General features: G+C 50.8%; 1 protein-coding gene across 5 annotated transcripts; it reads right to left on the bottom strand.

The window, feature by feature from the left end:
• Positions 1-572: 572 nt before the first annotated feature.
• Positions 573-5041, bottom strand: LOC133889451 (putative pentatricopeptide repeat-containing protein At5g59900). Of its 5 annotated transcripts, none has more exons than XM_062330070.1 (4): positions 2040-5041; positions 1682-1791; positions 1032-1561; positions 573-921 (listed from the first exon to the last, which is right to left on the bottom strand). In XM_062330070.1, exon 1 carries the CDS (start codon positions 4943-4945, stop codon positions 2231-2233), a length of 2715 nt encoding a protein of 904 aa, XP_062186054.1. In that variant the 5' UTR covers positions 4946-5041; the 3' UTR covers positions 573-921; positions 1032-1561; positions 1682-1791; positions 2040-2230. The 5 variants fall into 5 exon arrangements, with proteins under 5 accessions (XP_062186054.1, XP_062186114.1, XP_062186011.1 ...); XM_062330130.1 differs by having other exon boundaries at positions 573-900; XM_062330027.1 differs by having other exon boundaries at positions 573-1245; positions 1355-1561.
• Between the last annotated feature and the right edge of the window lie 15039 nt (positions 5042-20080).

The following is a 20080-nucleotide window of genomic DNA, read 5'->3' as shown; positions in this document are numbered from 1 at the left end:
TGAGGCGTTGGTGCTGCTTCAAGTGGACGGCTGCGATGGGATTCGACGCGGATCGCTGACGTGGTCACAGTGTGGGCGAGGCGCAGAGGTGGGGACGGCCTTCTTTTTGGCGGTTGGTTTTGGCGTAGGCCCCCGCCCGGCCCTTGTGTCGGTGCCAACATCTAGCGATAGGGATGACTTGCCTTGGGCCCACTAGTCAGTTAAAGTAAACAATTGTGGCACATTAGCCACAGGTAAACCTAAACGTTAGTACGGGCAATCAAATTAGCTGCCCATATTTTATGCAATATTGAATTTTTTTTTATAATGAAAAACAAGTTTTCGATCTCTACATCATACAGTGCACATAGTGCGATATGCGGTATTGAATAAAAAGCGAAACGCTACCAAACTTTTGGGATCAAACCGATTTGTTGCTATCAGGTGCATCTTTTGGGCTTAAGGGCTTGGTCGATCCGTTTGTCACTCACTCACTCATTCTTGATGTATAAACAGATCGGACATTGTCAATAGCACTTCCATGAAAATATATCATGAGCGCAGTCCTGGACAGCTGATTACCGAAACATTGGTTGGTTCCCAAAGAAAATTGACTAATTGCTCTGTACTGTTTATATACTGTTATAAAGAAAATCTATTGGCTCGTTTGATGGCTCTGAGGGTTAAAGCATATACAGTACATATTACAGAACGATCAGGGCATCAGATTGCTCCTACTTGGTACAACAACAATCTGTACAAACAATGAATCTGGAATCTGTTGTACGACAAACTAACAGCAGGTATAATTTTTGTAAACTCTATAAGGATTATGAGCAACTCGTCAAGCAAATTTTGCCCAGACGATGTCAGATACCTGCTGGAACATCCACCATGGACAGATAAAGGAGTCCATTATCACTGCGAGCAGAATTCATGAAACTAAGCAACAGATGAAAATTGTTTGGTCAGATTGAGGTATATATTGAAAGTGAAAGTAACTGTTGAAAACAAACACAAAGCAAAATTCAAAATGGTGCTGCAAGTGTCACCTGTGTTATTGCAAGTTGTGACTTGCAACAAACAAGAAAACTTGCTTTCCAAGTGAAGAAACAAATAAACAGGGAATCTAGAAGTTTGATGCCTGTGCATTTCCTTGAAGTGACCATATCAATGAGTAGAAATTAGCGTGGTCACTGTTGCATGGCATGATGTACTATTCGATGAACAACATGGACCAAGATCTATTCGATGAACATCGTAGTCCTGTCACAATGCACGCTCAGTTTTCTTGTCCCCAGTAGATAACATACTAGCTTGTTTAGATGACTAAATTGCACTGACAATCGTAAATGGAGAAGATATAGTGATATACCATGCTATGCAGATACTGAAGAGACCATTGTTATGCTTGTTGAGCTTAGACGAGGAATAGCATAGCATGGGATATATTATCCGATGGCAGTATTGCGTTGAAGCATGAAAACTCATGATCAGTTTCAGCAAGATTCAAGAACAATAAAAGATTCCAAGCACCTGGTATTTTTCCTGATATGCTCAGGTCCTCAATCACACCCTATCACTGTTGCAATGTTTAAATGGTATGAGGTGTTGCCGTGTTGACCAAAATAACATTATATTATATCTTAAAATTTAGTAGAAAAATGTTGAGAATATAAACTCCAAATTGTAAGTATTAAACCTTTAATTGTGGACTTCCTCATTTCACCCTTGCAGTTACAGACAGCAACTGAGATTTGAGTGAGACGAAGTTTGGCCTAATCAACCTATTTTTGCAAGCAGGCTAAATACCTGTTACACAAGATGAGAGAAAAGAAAACAATATCAAAAGCCAGCTATGTTAATAATAACAAAGAAGACATCAAAAGTCGGCCAAAATGAAACAGCAAAATACAATTCCTCAAACACCAATTACAGTAAGGACTGTAGTAATATTGTCAAATTACAATATATGTACCCAAATTATAAAGGAAGTACAAGACTTAGCGAAGGAATTTGCAACCATGTTGATAAAAAACTAGTTATCTCAGATTGCTTACCTGAAAAGACTGGAATCCATGAATCCATCAGCTCAAACATGGAAAAAGTTGAAAGCCCTTGTATATTATGCCCACTAGTGTATGAAGCAACAGCTCAGGGAATGATTGGTCTTGGCATCTGGCACCCCAGCCATGATGCAAGGAATCAGCCTATGCTAGTAGATGAGAACATGAAAATTGTTGCCCTAACATCAGGTGGTCAGTGGTAAAGCTTCTCCCTTCTTGGTCATCAGAGAAGCTCCTACGAAAAGAGCTCTATAAGTGTCCCAGTTTGGTTCCACCCCACTCTTGACCATATCACTGTATACTGCTAAACCTTTGCTAAATTCACCATGAATATTGCACCAGCGTATCAAAATATTGTATGCTATAACATCAAGCTTCAAGCCCTTGGATACCATTTCACTCCAAAGCTCAAACGCTTTATTTGTATCACCCTTCTTCAAGAGCTCATGTATTATTGTAGAATAGCTGATGCAATCAGGAACAAAACCACTGTCGGTAATCTTGTGGATAATGTCAATTGCCCCTTGGATCTGCCCAACCTTACAGAACCCTTTGATCAATGTGTTAAATGTCACTACGTTAGCTAAACCGCCGTCAAGCATGGCTGAATGTAGAACTTTAGCCTTTTCCAGCTCTCCTTCAGTTGCATGATAATCGAGAAAGCAGTTATAAGTGAAGCTATTAGGAAGAAGGCGTCCAGCTAACATTTCTTTACAGAGGATCTCTGCGCTGCTCAAATATCCTGACTTGCAAAGGTTATTTATTAAAACTGTATATGTGACAGCATTTGGAGCGCAACCATCAGCAATCATCTTATCCCAGCAATTTAAAGCCTGAACCATATTTCCTTCCTTTGAGTGCACATCAATCATGCATGTATGGAACACATTATCTGGCTTGACACCTTTTTCTTTCATCTCCCCAAGTAACAAGCATAATTTTTCCTTATCATGCTGTTTTAGAGCTGCATATACAACTACAGTAAAGCTTATAAGATCAAGCTTGACTCCCCGCACTGCCATCTCATTCCAAACATGGTATGTTTCAGTTAACCTTCCTTCTTTGCAGAATCCATGTAGAAGTGCTGTTAGGCTAAAATTGTTTAGCACAGCACAGTTATTTTCTAGATCATCAACAAATTCCTTTGCTTTCAAGGCGCCAATCATCAAGCAAAGTACACTTATCAAGGACCTGTAAGTGTAATTATCAGGTGTTAGGCACCTATCCATCATTTGATCATATAACTGGAATGCCTTCGTAATATTGCCTACCCGGCAATACCCTTCTATCATGACATTAAAAGTTACTTCGTTTGGTACTAGGGAGCTGTCAATCATCTTATCAAACAACCTAGCAGCTTCATCCATATTTCTATCCTTGCAGAAACCATTGATAAGCGCTGTAAACGTATAAATATTCCCTGCAACACCATTCCTGGTCATCTCCCTATGTAGTTCCATAGCACCGGACAGATCCCCTTTCCGACATAAACCAGCTATGAAGGGAGAATATGATGCTGCACTCGGTGTCAATCCCTTCTCAACCATCTCACTCAGAAAGCCACTCGCCCGGTCAAAATCATCTTGTTGGCAGTAACCATTAATTAAAGAATTGTATGGATAAACTGTCACTCCGACTTCCTTCTCCCTCATCCTATTAAACATGCAAAGGGCATCATCCATCATCCCCCTCTTGCACAACGAATGTATCAATATAGCATAAGTCACCTCATTTGGCTCTAGACCCCTGTTTGTCATCCCTGTGAAGAGCCTTTCTGCCTCACCAAATCGTCCATCCTTGCACAGTTTATCAATCAATGCATTACACGCAAACAGGTTTGGAACCATTCCCAACTCACCTAATTGACAGGCTAAACTGAAAGCCTCCTCAACAAGCCCCTTCTTCCGTAGCACATCAAGCATAAATGAGCAACTGGCTTCTGATGGCACAAATCCCAGCCTAAGCATGTCATTTGTCATTTCCAATGCCATTTCAAGTTCCTCAATGCGACAAAACCCATAAACTAAAGTCCGGTAGGTCACTTCATCAACCGTAACTCCTCTCGCCACCATGCCGTTCTTCACCTCCACTGCCTCATGAGCACGATTATTCTTGCAGAGGCCGTACATCAATACATTGTACGGCACGGCACTGTTCTTGACGCCCTCACTTACCATCCTCGCCACCAGCCCCCTTGCACCATCCAAATTTCTCATCTCGCAGTAGGCCCGAATTCCAGCAGTGTAAACGTACTCGTCCAGGCGAACATCGGACTTGAGCATTTCATCGAACAGGTCGCGGGCAAGAGCAAACTGCCGAATGTTGACAAGAGAGAACAATATCTGCGAAGCAGTATATTGCTTTATAGTAATGCCAGACGAAAGGGACAGGCGGAGGACGGCGGCGGCGTCGCGGGCGCGGCGGAGTCGGAGGTACGAGGACGCAAGAAGCGTGGCGGCGGCGGCGGCGGCGCCAGGTGGGAAGGTGGCCAGGGAGTTAGCTTGTGAGAGTGACGAAAATGAGGAGGACGCGGACGGAGTGGAAGACGCGAGGGAGAGGAGGAGGGAGGCGGCATGCGGGGAGGACGCCGAAGACGAGGGTGAGGGCGAGGAGGAGAGGAAGGAGAGGGCGAGGAGGGAGAGGGAGACCGGGGAGACGAGGTGGGGAGGCAGGAGGAGGAGGAAGCGGCGGGAGAGGTCGGGGCGGCGGAGAGAGGCGGGGAGGAGGAGGAGGGAGGCGACGTGCGCGGGCGCGAGGCGGCTGCGGAGCAGCGGCGCGGTGAGGGCGGACGGCCAGGTAAACGGCGAAGTGTGGTGGACGATGTCGGCGAGGAGTTTAACCATGCCGGAGTCGGCGGTAGGGTCGCCGGAAATGTGCCGGTATGGCGGAAGACGAGGCATCGGGGGTGGAGCAGGGGATCGCCGTAGTACGCGCCGGCCGCCGGATGCGTCGGGGTGGGGGCGAGGCGAGCTATGGCTTACTGTTGGAGCAGAGTTTGTGAGTGAGCAGGTTATGAGTAAGGTAGTGTTTGGTTGGAGAGTGAGGTGAGTTGGGACGATTCTATTCATGTATTTAGGGATGGGATGGGATGGTCCGAAATCAGATGTTTATTTGGTGGGTGGGATGGAACGACTCCATTTTAGATTTCGGGTCCACCGTCAGTGACCCGTCCCAAGTGGGATGGCTGCGTTCAGTCTTTTTTCTGGAACGGATTCGTCCCAAATCTTTGAAGAATATTCTCTGATTCAGAACCATCTCATCCCACTGAACTCCAACCAAACAGCTCAAAAACAGAATGGATCCGCTCCGTCCCACCCCATCCCATGAACTAAACACTACCTAAATGAATCGCGGCTGGCCGTTAGATGGTGAATCGAGTACAGCGTGACAAACAGGCATGTCAATAATTCGTTTGCATTCCGAGCGTCGGCTCGGTTGGCAAGGACGGCACGTGCGCCCGAGCCAGCACGCGTTCGAGCGTTGCTCGACGCGAGTTTGCACTGTATTTTTTCGTTTATTTCCAGATCTGCCTCTCGTGCGTGAAGCTATAAGGGGATCGTGACGTGCCCGTCACCTACGGAACCAGTTGGTTTCGTCGATTCCTAGGAGGACGCTTTGCTTCGTATAGATGTAGGTCTGTGTGTTTGTGTTGGGTGTGTAGGGTAGTGTGTGTTGTTATTGTGTGTATGTTTGTTCGAACAAATACTACATTTGTACTCAGTCGAGAGGTGTAAAAAAAAATCGTTTGCGTTCCGAACGAAATTTCTATCTCTACTGCTTAATCTATCTATCTACCACTTAAAAAGTATGTATTGCTTTCTTTTGTATGATCTATCTTTATATCCTGTCCTGTCCTTTTCTCTACTCGCTCTATTCAGCGCTGACAGGTGAACCCTTCTCACACACTGCCTCCGCTCCTCCCGAGCCTCTTCCCCGCGTCGAATAGAAATCCTCTAATTTCATCACGGTGAAGCTACAGATGAAATAATAAAATATGAGAGAATAAACAGAATCATAACTTCAAACACTGTAGCACGGTATTGTAGCAAGGTACTAAAACTGAAAACATTATAGCAGCAGTTGTCGGTGGATGAACACCGCGAGCAGGGATCCTGAGGGACCCCTTTGAGATTCGGCTGGGGGCTGGTCTTGGAACTACCTCGTACGCGAGATTAATACGAGGAGGACTTAGGCGGGATGGATCGTTAGCTAGTAGAAATGAATGCACCAAGAATTTAGATAGATTCAGGCCGCACGGATGCGTAATACCCTACTCCTGTGTGTCCAGTATGTTGTCAATACTCTTCTCCTTTCGTCTCTCTCTTTTTTCTCTTCCTTTCTTCTCTCTCTTTTTTCTCTTTCTTTCTTCTCTTTTTTTACAAGGTGCTCCCCCTTTTATCTACCGGGAGAGGCCATTCAGAGAATGCTCAGAACGAGGGCACAAGCTCCTGTAAACAATAAATAGAAAGTGACCATCATTGATCTACATATGATATTACAGAGGGTTGAAAATACATCCCTCGGACGATTCCATCAGTCTTCACGTTCCAACTTTAGCAGGCACAGGGGCGCCCACCGGCCAGCTTCTGAATACTCTCTCATGCATGTTTGGTCAGAGTAGGTCTGACGCGGTCTAATGTAACAGGGCGATAAGCCTCAAATCCATCAAAGATATCTTCAAGCCGTCTTTCTTCATAGGTCCCGCGAGGGGACATGCGATGGGACCTGCCGTATTAATTGTGCACACGCCTTTCTGCCAGGTGACTGCAGGGACTTACGTATTCAGATCGGCAAGCGTGAGGGAGAATGGTTGGATGTGACCATCCATGCTCCCCATTAAATGCGGCATCGGGCCTCCCACCAACCGACACATCATCGTGGAGTCCCTGCGGGGTCCACCGGTATGGGACTTGCCGGGTGCTCAGGGACCAACTGTTCTTGACCCCGAGCACCCACTCCTGGACCGTGCTTCCCTCGGGTCCTCAGGGAGGTGGTTCCCGACGGAAGGCGTCATGTGGTACCGAGCTGTCCTGGCCTCGGAACTCGGGAACCCTCAGATCTCATATCACCGACAGTAGTAATATAGCGATACTATATCATCGGATCTGATCCCATCCCCCCGCGTCCTGCCTCCACTCCTCCCGAGCCCCCCGTTTGGATCTCTCGGCCTCCCGTTGCCCCACCTTGCTGCCCTCTCCCAATCGTACACGTGCCCTTCCTCCCCACATCGCCTTCCCTAGCTACCACGGCTGTCTCCTCCTCCCTTCCTCCCCGCGTTGCCTCCCCCTGCCACGCCCCCGCCTGCGCGCACGCCTCCGCCTCACCGCCTGCCACGCTGACACCCTCCTCCCCTCCTACGCAGCCTCATCCTCCTCTGCTTCTTGGGCCTAGCCCAGACCATGCTGCTCTCCAGTCACCGCCAACAACTTGGCTCGAGCCAGCGTCAGAGGAGGGTAGTGCCGCAATAAGTGCATGATCAAGAACCGAGAGTCCGCCGTGCGCTCACGCATGCGTAAGCAGGCCCAAGTCCGCAGCTTAAGAGGGAGCTACGGCTCCTGCAGGAGGATAACTGTCACGTCCTAAATCCTGAATCACATAATTAAGCATAATTATGCTTTTTAAGCATTATGTTCAATTTTGTGTAATTGTAATTGGGAATACTAGTGCACTTCGTTAAAAGTTAATTGGATGAGAGAAGGAAATCCGGGAGAGGAAGGAATTGAATTCCCAGTCAAAAGGATTTCTCTCTCTTGTACGTGGGCCCACCGGTCGGCCCCACCATCTCTCCCTCCACTTGGGCAGCAGCCCCACCCACTCCCTCACTCCCACTCCCGTGCCTCTCTCCTCTCCCAACCAGCCTAAGCAAGGAGAGCAAGAGCTCTCACTCCCCTCTCAAGCTCTCTCTCCCTTTCTCCCAAAACCCGACCTCAAAAGAAGGATTTGAGATATACATGTGGTACTCACGCGATCCTGAGCCCATAAGCTTCCTATCCCTCTAATTTGTTTGCTCTTTCCCGAAAGATTTGGGCCGGATTTGATATCTTTTGGTGTTTAGGGTTGAAACGTGAGGAACACCGGGTTTCTTCGTCTCCTGAGCTTTTCCCTCCATTTCCTCCTTCAACCGACGGTCCTCAAGCTCAGAAAAGCGTCTTGGGTGAGTCTCCTAGGCTCCCATGGCATGAATGCGCGATTTTGTTGGTCGAAATCTAAGAATTTGGAGCTAGGGTTGAAGTTCTTGATGTTTTGGTAGCAATAGTCAAGTTTTGGTCGATTTCGGCTTATACGTGTGGTCCTATGCGGTAGAAGAGGTCAAGATGATGCTGTAGGTCCAAATTCCCACCCTAAAGGCCACTGAAATCACCGGCGAGCTCACCAAGTCCCCCCCCCCCCAGTCGCATACAACGGTCTAATCGCGTTTCTGGGCGATCTGATCGCCGTTCCAGGAGTCTGACCGCCCTCGGGCCGGTTTCACCGCCAGAACCCAAACCTCTCTGTTCGCTGGTAGTCTGACCACAATTTCTGGCGGTCTGACCGTGACCCTCTAGCGGTCTGACCGCGGTCAACTCAGCAGAACCGTTTTCAACACAGTTTACTGTTTGCTGAAACTTGTAAAATTCATAATAAATTCTTTATAACTTCAAAAATTATGAAACCAATTTTTTTGTTTCATAATAACTTAATCTACCTATTAAAAATATCCCTAGACATTAAATAATTAATTAATTTTCTGAGATTAATTAATTAGGTTAAGGCTTCATTAATTCACCGTTAATTCTTCACATGTTCAAAATGGGTGAAACCAATTTTTCTAGTCTTCTTATGACTTTCTCTAACTAGGAAAAATGTTTTCATGCATTATGTGGCATATTTGATGGCAGTTCATCATGTGAATATTGTAGCATGTATTATTGAATTTCACTCATGCTTATCATTGCACGTGTTATGTTTCATATAGCATGCCGATCCATTGATCTCGGAGGCCAAGGGCAATCCCGACGTGCCCCACCTATTTGAACCAGTGCATTAAGGTAAGCATCTATCATATTGCACCTTTGTTGAATTGAATGAAATCTAAATATTGATAAACAATGCTTATGTATAGGTTTGAATGTATGGAGAGTCGATGTCAGGTTTTTATGGGTAGAACCTATGTTGATTGCATAATCTCTACCTTGAATTGTTCATCTATATCCTTGTAGCCTTGGTAACGTGGTAAATATCTAAGAGTCGATCGAAATGCTTAGCAATGTATAGGTCCTCGGTAGAAGATGAGCAATGGTTTGACCGTTGTTCGCGAGCTTAGGGCTTAATAATTGTTCACGTATATGGTTATGTGGATGTTGGTTGGATGAGTGATGAGTATGAGACGAGATGTGGGCGATGTTAGGGGTGACGTCTGCCTCGAAGGAAAGTCTTGGGGGCAGTTCAGGAGAGGAACCCGGGCATCGTAGACCGCTTGCATCGTTTAAGGCCGATCATCGGGGTAGCTGGATTTAGCACTTACCTTACTCATCATATGCTGATTTAATGGTAAGGCGAGCTGAATACCTTCGCAACTGTGGCTTTGTGGGCCTGAACATCGACGGTATGAGCGGACATGCTTGTAAGTGGTACTAGTTTGCTCCGGCAGTAGTTCTAGTACCGCCGCGCCGAGCGATGCACGATCCACACGGTTGGGGCTGGTTGGGAAAGGTTATCACGAGTACCCCCTTGTGTGCACTTTAGCGGGTGGCATAAACCGTATGTTCCTCGTGTTGTCTGGGTCCATGAGTATCCTCCATCATGGTGTATAAACAGTTCGAACTGTCGTACTCTCGGTCATGAGTATACTATTGTTTCATTTGCACCCGGTCGTAGAGTTCTCGTTTGTGGGTGATGGTTCGGATATGTGGTTGATGGTTCGATTATTATGGTGGTGGATGAGTTGGTTCAGTTTTTTTATATGTTCAAATACTTATGTTACATTTTCATTTATGTTTGGTTGGTTATTGCAGGGTAGAATGGCATGTTTGGTTAAGTATAGGTGCTCACACATATATGTCTAGGTTGGCTACCACATATATTTTACTTAACCTTATAGCTTGTCCTTGCTAACAGCTCAATGCATAATCCTTGGAGACGGAATATTATATACCCATATTGTGTAAATATTGCGAGTACCTTTGTACTTAGGGTGTTGCCCTTAAGTTAATACAGGTATTGCTGCTGCCGAGGAAGAGGCTGTTTTTTGCTACTTCGTGCCTGCCGATCAGGGTGGCGGGCAAGAGTAGTTCATCCTACTATAGGAGATCGTGCTTTTGGGACGGTGCCTAAGGGCATTTGGCACTGCTCTCTCTTGCGTTGTATAGGTTTCTTCCGCTACGTAGATGTTGTTACCTTTTCATGTAAATTATTGAAAATGGTTGCATGTTAAAGACTTGTAATATCAATGTTAATTACTTGATCTTTTTTAATCTATGTTGTGATGCTAAATGTTGGTAGGTATGTGTTTCGATCTTGGGCATAAAACACGTGTCGGGACTATCAGGATGATATTCTGGTTAATCATCGAGGTTGTGATTATGAATAATGATCCTCCTGGTGATTAATTAGAATATTATTTGGATGGTTCGTTACAATAACGAATAGGCACACCATGGAAGCCGCACGAATCCTCCTACTCACATATCCATGATCCATATCCACCTCCTTGAGTGTGGTCAGTAATAGACCGAGTTTCTGGGATCCCGAGGTTAGGGTTACCGGATTTCTTAGTCAGGTTGTGCAATTGTATCATTGGAATTTGGGAATTAGGGTTTTGAGTTGAGATGGTGGTTCGTGTTTAGGAATTGGTTGCATATGATTTTGTGGATGCGGTCAATTCGGGATTTTTTTTGTGTGGAATTGGGGAAAGGTGAGTAATTGGTGACCTTCGATCTCTCTCTGAAATTTGTTCTGTTTGGGGTCGGGCTCCATCTGATTCGCGAAATTGTGTTCTATTGTGTGCTTTTCTTCGGTTCGTAGTTGATATGTTCTAGCTTTAGGGTCAAGCAAAATGTAGATGAACAATTTTTTGTGCCGCTGAAGAGGAAGGGGAGGGGAGGGTGCGGTGGCTAGCCGTGGCGCTAGCGGATGCTTCAGTGGCTACATGGTGGCGGTACGACAGGCAGGGGGGAGGGGTGACACTAGAGGAGGCGGCAGAGGAGGGGTGGTGGATGAAGATGCTAGATGAGGCATCAGAGAAAGGGGATGACAAGTGAAGACGCCGAAGGAGAAGATGATGATGGGGTCACCAGTTATGCTAACACATGACGATAGCGGCCTGGAGTATTTCCCTATCGCAGTTTTGCATGGTCTGAAGCATTAGTGAACCTAAACAATCAAGATTAAGACAATATTATTTTGTTTGTGGTTTTGCAGTTACAAGTAGATGATCAATGAATATTTGTGACATGATCTTCAAACACATTAAGACAATATCGAGAAGAAAATTGTTCCAATTCCATACTGCAAATGTTTAGAGTTGAATGAATAATTCACATGCATATTGGAATTTAACTGGTCCGATGGTTGTCACTAGCATGTTGACTGTGATGACATCTGATGTTGTCATTTTAATCTAGGATTTTTGGGAGCATAGATGTAAAATTCAGCTTTTGAGGGTTAGGAGCATCGTTTGCTACATCCTAAGGCGTAGTTTTTTTCAAGAATATGAATATATCCAGATAGCACAGTTCTTAATCGAGTCTTCTCCATACGCTTGATTATGTTGTTTAAATTTCATTCATTTGCTAGCCCTAGCAATTTCATTTAAATAAACAGTATGCTTCAAGTGCCATTTCACATATTTGTTACTGCTGCCAGCATTTCCATATTTCTCTGTATCCAACAGTATAAGTAGTATATAAAATTTACATTGATCTCTCCTGGTTTGTTCTTCACATTCTGTCCTTTACAATGCAATTTTGTTATTTTCCGTGCATTTTTTAATTATTTTCCATGTATTGTGGACCTTATGGCTGATTCGATGGAGTTGTGGCCAAACTCCATGAATACTATAGCATGATGCATTTCGTGTGCCTATGTAGAGAGGCTGCCAACTCTTGCTATCCAATAGGTGTTTATGGATACACGATGATGATCGGTGAGGGGGTTTGGATCAGTCTCCCGTCAAATTTTGTACTTCATATATGTAATTGGTTTGCTTATAAGTTGTTACAGGGTTTCACGTGTTTGAGGGTTGGCTGGTATGATGACGACTGGTTCCATGATAGATATTTAAATCGTCTTTCAGGTGAGGATTTTCCCCCTTATTCCAAGTTCAGTTATATGATGTTATCTTGGTTAGTTATTTTGTACGTGTTTCACCTAGTCAATAATTTTTTTTTGGCCCATCTAGACTACCGTTGTTCGTTGGAAGGGAACTTACAACGGGTGACACCTTTTTAAAAAATAAAGATAACTCCATTATATGTGATAGAATGCCTGTAACTTTTTAGATGTTGCTACAATAAGTGCAACATGAACTGACAATAGCTCATAAGTTATCATGTGTAAATTTTCGGCTCCTGTTACAATGTACGGGCACAATACTAATGACAAAAGAAAATGACGAAGAAATTTGAATGAGTGTGTCGGTGAATCAGGAACTGGGGGTCCCCGAATCCCGAGGCCAGGCTAGCGATCCGCCACGTGGCGCCATCCCGCGGAGTTTCCTTCGTGAGGTAAAAAAGATTAAGTCCCGGGAGAAGGTGCTCGGGGCCACAGTCAGTGGTCCCCGAGCACCCAAGTTCCCCGATGATCTGTGAAGTCTAAGTACCAGGAAGAAAGTGCTCGGGGAGGTATGCGGTGGCCTCCGAGCACCCGAGTCCCCCGACGATCAAGAAAGCTAAGTACCGGGAGAAATGTGCCCGGGGCCGCGAGCGGTGGCCCCCTGGGCACCCAAGTATCCCGAGGATCCACTGAAGGAAGTTCCAGGAGAGAGTGCTCGGAGCTGCGTGCAGCAGCCCCCGAGCACTCGGTCCCCCGAGGATCCGTACAAGCGTGCTCGGGAGGGAGTGCTCGTGGAGGTGAACAGTACCCTCGAGCACTCGGTTCCCCGAGGATCAAGAAAGAGCATTCTCGGGAGAGAGTGCTCGGGGAGGTGAACAGTGACCCCCGAGCACTCCGTTCCCCGACGACTCAGAGAGCCCCCTGACAGTGGCCCCCGAGGGGCCCACTGATGAGGTGTCAGCCAGTCAAAGGTCCAAGACCGCATTTAAAGAGCACGCGTGGCCTGTCACCTCCAACTGCTCCCGCCATGCTCGGTGTCAGTTCCTGCCACATTCTGGCAGAAGGGCGTGGGGTCATTAAATGCACGGGTCCCATCCCATGCCATCCGGCCCGTCTCGGGATAACGTCGTAAGGGCCGAGGCGTTCCGTCTACCACGCTGTTGTGGCAGAATAACAAGATAGGGCGGGCACGCTGGGCCGCTCTGCGGCTGCCCGGTGGGCCCTCTCCACGGCGCCCGTTGCCAGTGCATTTATGGTGACGTATGACCGGGCGTGGGACGTATTTTCCACCCCCGGTCACTTCGCACAGAGGCTATAAAGATGCCCTTTCCATTTATGGTGTCTTGGAACTCGTGCCCCCTCCCGTTCGGGGCACGCCACTGCCGGCAGGTATTTAAAGCAGCCGGCAGCATGGACAAAGACAAGTTTTTTTTGAAGCTTTGAAATCTCTGATTAAGCTCGACAAGTTAGACAATCTCTGAGAAGTTTTCGAGGTAGCGAAGAGAAGAGAAGATCGAAGCACCCAAGGCCAGCAGATACATGCAGACCAAAGAACAAGGAGCCCCAGGCTCTAAGATAGATAGACATTCTTGTAACCAGCAACATCCTTGAGGGACATTCTCAAGGCATTTATAGTATCCATACATGAGTAGGGTGTTACGCCTCCGTGCGGCCTGAACCTGTCTAAACACCAGCGCATTTACTCCGTTTCGTACTAGATCATTCCACCCCACCGGCCATCGCATTCATACCCATTTATTTCTCCGGCGAACATATTCAGGATCATCCCCCCGGTCGAATCTCTAAAAAGGGGTCCCTCAGGATCCATGCGACAGGAGTTAACCGTTCGACAGCTGGCGCCAGGTAGGGGGGAAGTATCCCTGAATTTGTTTGTTTTCTTCTGCAGAAAAAATGGCTGGTGGTCATCGCCTCCAGCGTTCTGGCTCCAGCTCCAGTGGGGAAATGGAGCCCCGCGCTCAGGAGGCCCCAGTCGCTGTTGTGTCCCAGCAGCAGCCGCAATCCGCACGCACGGTGTTCCCCTCTCAAGGGGACCAGGGTGCTGGGCCCAATAGGGCCGCCGCTGTTATCGCCGGTGCACCACCCAACCCCCAGCAGGTGGTCGAAACTCCTGCCGCCAGGTCCGCGTGTGGACAGCGACGGGCGCCACTTTGGCGTAGGCTCGCCTTCGGTGAGGCCAGTCCCGGGAGCGCGCTGCTTGCGGCGCATGCTCTCCTCAGTCATCCGCTAGTCCAGGCGGCGGGGGAAACCCCGGCGGGCCACTGGCTCCAGGAAGTCGCCGCCCTAGTCGGCACGGCCCACCGCCAGGTGCTGGCCGAAAGTTCCCGCGCCACCTCCCAGCGTGGCGCCGCTAGGAGCGGCCCATCGTCAGGTGGCGGTCGCGCTGGCCGGGAGGCCTCCAGGCGGAGCGTCGCCCCCCTGGCCACGTCCGGAACCCAGGACCTCCGCTTACACCTCAACGAGCGGAGGGGCATCGAAGACGCGCGCGTCACTCTCGAGCGCCAGCGGGAGACCCGTCAGGAGGCTGAAGCCGAGGACCAGGCCTCCACTATGCCAGCCCATGATCGCCGGGGATCCCCGGCTCACCGGCGTTCACCACCCAAGGGTGCTACCCGCGCCGCAGGATACGGCACCGGTTGCCGTGCTTTCACCAGTGAGCTCCACCGGGTCAAATGGCCCACCAAGTTCCACCCCGAGCTGCCAGAGAAGTACGACGGGTCCATCGACCCCGTTGAGTTCCTCCAGATATACACCACCGCTGTCCAGGCGGCTGGTGGCAGTGAAAAGTTGATGGCTAACTACTTTTATGTTGCCTTGAGGAGTTCTGCCCGCTCTTGGCTTATGAACTTACCCCCAGGGTCTATCAGTTCCTGGGGACGATCTTTGCCACCAGTTCCTGGCTAATTTTCAGGGCACATTCACGCGCTCGGGCGTGGCATATTCTGCGCTCTGAGCACCCCGCCGCCGATCAACCATGTCCTTCCCGCTCCGACAGGCGGGAAAAGAAAAAGAGAAGGAGGAGCGAGGCTGTCCCCGTCGAGCTAGCCCAAGGCCCCGCCCTTGGGCCGGCCCAGGAGCCCGACCGCCGGCAAGCACGCCGGGTGGCCGCCGAAAGACGGCCTGCGCCCGCGAGGGCTCCAGCCCGAGCCCCTCCTAGGGCTCCGGCTCCCGCAAGGGCTCCCGCTCCGGCAAGGGCCCCCACTCCTATGGGGCCCAAGCCGGGGAAGTGGTGCCTGATTCATCAGACCAGGTGGCATGACCTCACAGAGTGTCACACGGTCAAGGGCCTCATTGAGCAGCGCCACAGGGACCGCGAGGAGCCCCGCCAGGGTGGCGACGATGAAGCCACCCCCAACAACTCAGAGCTCGGCTTTTAGGAGCCTGAGCACACCGTCGCCTTCATCGACAGAGGCGCTTACACGCCCTCCTCCCGCCGCAGTGTCAAGACCATGCGGCGCGAGGTGTGCTCGGCGACCCCGAGCGAAGAGGCCGTAAGGCCCCTGAAGTGGTCGGACGCCCCGATCACATTCAGCTTGGCCGACCACCCCGCCAGTACTGCAGGCGTGGGGCGACTACCCCTGGTAGTGTCCCCCACCATCTGCAATATAAAGGTCAGCAGAATGCTGATCGATGGGGGCGCAGGCCTTAACATCCTCTCCAAGGAGGCTTTCGAGAAGCTGCAGGTGCCCTTCAGGCGCCTAAAGCCGTCGCTCCCGTTTTACGGGGTGACACCTAGGCACTCCCTGCCCCTCGAGCAGGTCGAGTTGCCCGTGACATTCGGGAGCCGGGACAACTTATGGACGTAGAACATCATGTTCGATATCGTGGAGCTCCCCCTCCCCTACAACGCCATCCTCGGGCGCCCGGCGCTCGCTCGGTTCATAGTGGTCACACACTATGCATACCTCACGGTTAAGATGCCGGGCCCAGCAGGCCCCATCTCTGTGTCCGTTGAGACCAGCAGCGCCGTCTCCTGCGCCGAGCAGTTATACTCGGACTTGGTCTCAGCTCGAGCCGAGGTCGAAGGTCGTCCAGGGGGCCCGGGACCCTCTTCATCCAAACCCCGACTCGCTGTCGACGCCTCCATTCCCACGAAGGAGGTCATGGTGGGCGAAGACGCCTCTCAGGTCGTCCGAATTGGCGGTGACCTGGGCGGCAAATAGGAAAGCACGCTCGTCGCCTTCCTCCGGGCTAACGTCGACGTGTTTGCATGGCAGCCGTCCGATATGCCCAGGATCCCTAGGGAGGTGATCGAGCACCACCTGGCTGTGCGCTCGGACGTACGCCCGGTGAAGCAGAAGGTCCGGCGGCAGGCGCCCGAGCGCCAAGAGTTCATCTGGGAGCAAGTCAGCAAGCTCCTTGACGCCGGATTCATCCGAGAGGTCTCCACCCCGAGTTGCTGACGAACCCAGTTATCGTCCCGAAGGCCAACGGCAAGCTCTGCATGTGCGTGGACTACACTGATCTAAACAAGGCTTGCCCCAAAGATCATTTCCCTTTGCCCCGCATAGATCAGATTGTAGATGCAACCGCGGGATGTGATCTTTTGTATTTTTTAGATGCAAATTCTGGTTATCACCAGATTCGCATGGCCATAGAGGATGAAGAAAAAACTACTTTTACCTCTCCGGTGGGGACTTATTGTTATTTATTGATGCCTTTTGGTTTGCGCAACGTTGGGTCTTCTTTCCAGCGCGCTATCCACATCACCCTTGATTCGCAGGTTGGCCGCAACGTCGAGGCCTACATCAATGATCTCGTGGTCAAATCCCGAGACCATGCCACCCTGCTCAAAAATCTTGCCGAAACTTTCAACAGTCTTCGTACTACCCGCCTGAAGATCTTGTGCGTCTTCGGGGTGCCTACGAGCAACCTCCTCGGTTTCTAGGTCTCTAGCCAAGGGATGGAGGTCAATCCAGAGAAGATATGGGCCATCGAGCAGATGCGACCCCCGGCTCGACTCAAGGAGGTTCAGCGTCTCGCCGGCTACATGGCGGCCCTCGGACGCTTCATCTCCAAACTCGGGGAGCGAGGACTCCCCCTTTTCAATCTTCTAAAGAAGACCGGTCGTTTCGACTGGACGCCGGAGGCCGAGCAGGCCTTCCACGATCTAAAGAAGTATCTCACCTCACCACCCGTACTGGTGGCCCCATCCGAGGGTGAGCCACTATTGCTCTACGTCTCGGCCACTTCTCAGGTCGTGAGCATGGTACTGGTGGTGGAGCGCGACGAGTGCACGGGGTTAGGTGCTGGGTTCCAGCTCCCGGCCACCCCCGAGCACTCCCCTGTCCTCGTGGCTCCCCCCGAGCAGGTGGTCGAGCCCGAGCACTTGGCTCCTCCCGAGCAGGGGGTCGAGCCCGAGCACTTGGCCCCTCCCGACCAGGGAGTCGAGCCCGAGCACCCAGTCAGCCCCGACCACGTCGCCGAGCTTGGGGGCTGTAGCAGGCCCTCGGGTGAAGCCGCAGCCCGGGCCCGCCGGGTATAGCGACCGGTGTACTTCGTCAATGAAGTCCTCCGGGAGGCCAAGACAAGGTACCCCCAAGCTCAGAAGCTGCTCTACGCCGTGCTCATCGCTTCCCGGAAGCTGCGCCACTACTTACAGGCGTACAAGGTCTCGGTGGTTACCACGTACCCACTGGGGCCTATCCTCCGGAACCGAGAAGGCACCGGGTGCGTCGTCAAGTGGGCGGTGGAGCTGGCGGAGTTCGACCTGCACTTTGTCAGCTGCCACGCGATCAAAAGCCAGGCGCTCTCTGACTTCGTGGTAGAGTGGACACTCGTCCCTGAGGTCGTACAAGAAGAAATCTCCACATATCCCAGGCACGATGCGCCCGGGTACTGGATTATACATTTTGACGGTTCCCTCATGCTAAAAGGCGCGGGGGCCGGAGTGGTTCTCACCTCCCCAACGGGTGAAGAACTCCGGTACGTCGTGCAGCTGCAGTTCCGCGCATCCAACAATATGGCAGAATATGAGGGCCTCATCGCCGGCCTCCTAGCCGCGGTGGGCCTTAGGATTCGTCATCTCCTGGTCAAGGGAGACTCCCAGCTGGTGGTCAATCAGGTATCGAAAGAATACCAGTGCACGGATCCTCAAATGGCGGCGTACGTGGCGCCAGTCAGGAAGCTAGAGAAGCGCTTCGATGGCCTGGAGCTGCGGTACATCTCTCGCCGCGACAACGCTCTGGCCGATGACCTTTCTCGCCTGGCCTCCTCCCGTGCACGCGTCCCTGCCGGAGTCTTTGAAGAAAGACTCACATGGCCTTCCGTCCTGCCTGCCGAACAAGACGAAGGGGAAACCTCGAGCTCAATTCAGGGGACCCCGGCGGCGCCCTCAGTGGGAAGCCCCGACAGGGTGCCGCCGTCCGGCGAGTTCGCTGCGCTTGCTGACAGTTCTCAAGATGCCTCGTTGATGGACGAGATCCGAGGGTACTTGAAGGAAAAGTTCCTCCCCGGGGATGATGCCTCTACCGAAAGAGTTGCTCGGCACTCCAAACGCTATGCCATAGTAGATGGAGATCTCTACCGGCGTGGCGCAGGCGGCATCCTCCTGAAATGCATCACCCGAGCAGAAGGCGGCGAGCTTCTCGCTGAGGTCCACGAGGGCGAGTGCGGCGGCCATGCATCGTTCCGCACGTTGGTCGGGAAGGCCTTCCGGCAAGGTTTCTACTGGCCTACAGCCCTCCAGGATGCTTCAGAGCTGGTTCAGCGCTGCAGGGTGTGCCCGTTCCACGCAAAGCAGATTCACCAGCCAGCTCAGGCTCTTCAAACCATCCCCCTGTCATGGCCTTTTGCGGTCTGGGGGCTGGACATTCTTGGTCCATTCCCCCGAGCAATTAGGGGCTATGAGTACCTCTACGTCGCCATCGACAAATTCACCAAGTGGCCGGAGGCGGTTCCAGTCGTCATGGTGACCAAGAACACGGAGCTCCAGTTTATCCGCGGTATCACCAGTCGCTTCGGTGTCCCGAACCGGATCATCACCGGCAATGGCACTCAGTTCACAAGTGCCATGTTCGGGGACTATTGCGAAGACCTCGGCATCAAGCTCTGCTTCGCCTCCGTCGCTCATCCTCGGAGCAATGGGCAGGTCGAGCGCGCCAATGCGGAGATACTGAAGGGGCTCAAAACCCGGACCTACAACGTGCTCGCAAAGCATGGGAAAAGGGTGGATCGACGAGCTGCCTGCTGTGCTATGGGCCAATCGTACCACGCCGAGTCGCGCTACAGGGGAGACTCCTTTCTTCCTTGTGTACGGCGCTGAGACGGTCCTCCCCTCCAAGCTCACTCTAGGCTCCCCTCGGGTGCATGCCTACTCTGAAGGTGAACAGGAACAGTAAAGGCGCGACGACGTCGACTATTTGGAAGAGCGCCGGCGGCGTGCCGCCGTCCGAGCAGCCCGCTACCAGCAAAGCCTGCGGCGCTACCATCAGCGTCACATCCGGGCCCGGTCTCTCGAGGTGGGGGATCTAGTTCTCCGACGCGTCCAATCGCCCGACGGAAGGAATAAACTGTCCCCTATGTGAGAAGGCCCCTTAACCGTGATCGGTGTCCCGCAAGAAGGCTCCTTACGGTTGGCTGCAGAAGATGGGCAGCCGCTCCCCAACGCGTGGAACATCGAGCACCTGCGCAAGTTCTTCCCATAGATGGCCATGTATGCAGGCTCAGGTCAACCAGGCCGGGGGCTTCCCCCCGCCCAAGTTGACCGGGGCTACCACTAACTGGGTAAGTCACCCAACCTTGTAAAAATTGTCAATACAATACAT

The sequence above is a fragment of the Phragmites australis genome, chromosome 1, assembly GCF_958298935.1.
Source record: "Phragmites australis chromosome 1, lpPhrAust1.1, whole genome shotgun sequence".
Classification (NCBI taxonomy): Eukaryota; Viridiplantae; Streptophyta; class Magnoliopsida; order Poales; family Poaceae; genus Phragmites; species Phragmites australis.
The sequence above is the reverse complement of the archived record's forward strand: the minus strand, read 5'-3'. Positions and strand labels throughout refer to the sequence as shown.

What these genes read in the sequence shown, in the direction of transcription:
- LOC133889451 (XM_062329990.1), bottom strand. Translation starts at nt 4,945, where the DNA reads ATGCCTCGTCTTCCGCCATACCGGCACATTTCCGGCGACCCTACCGCC.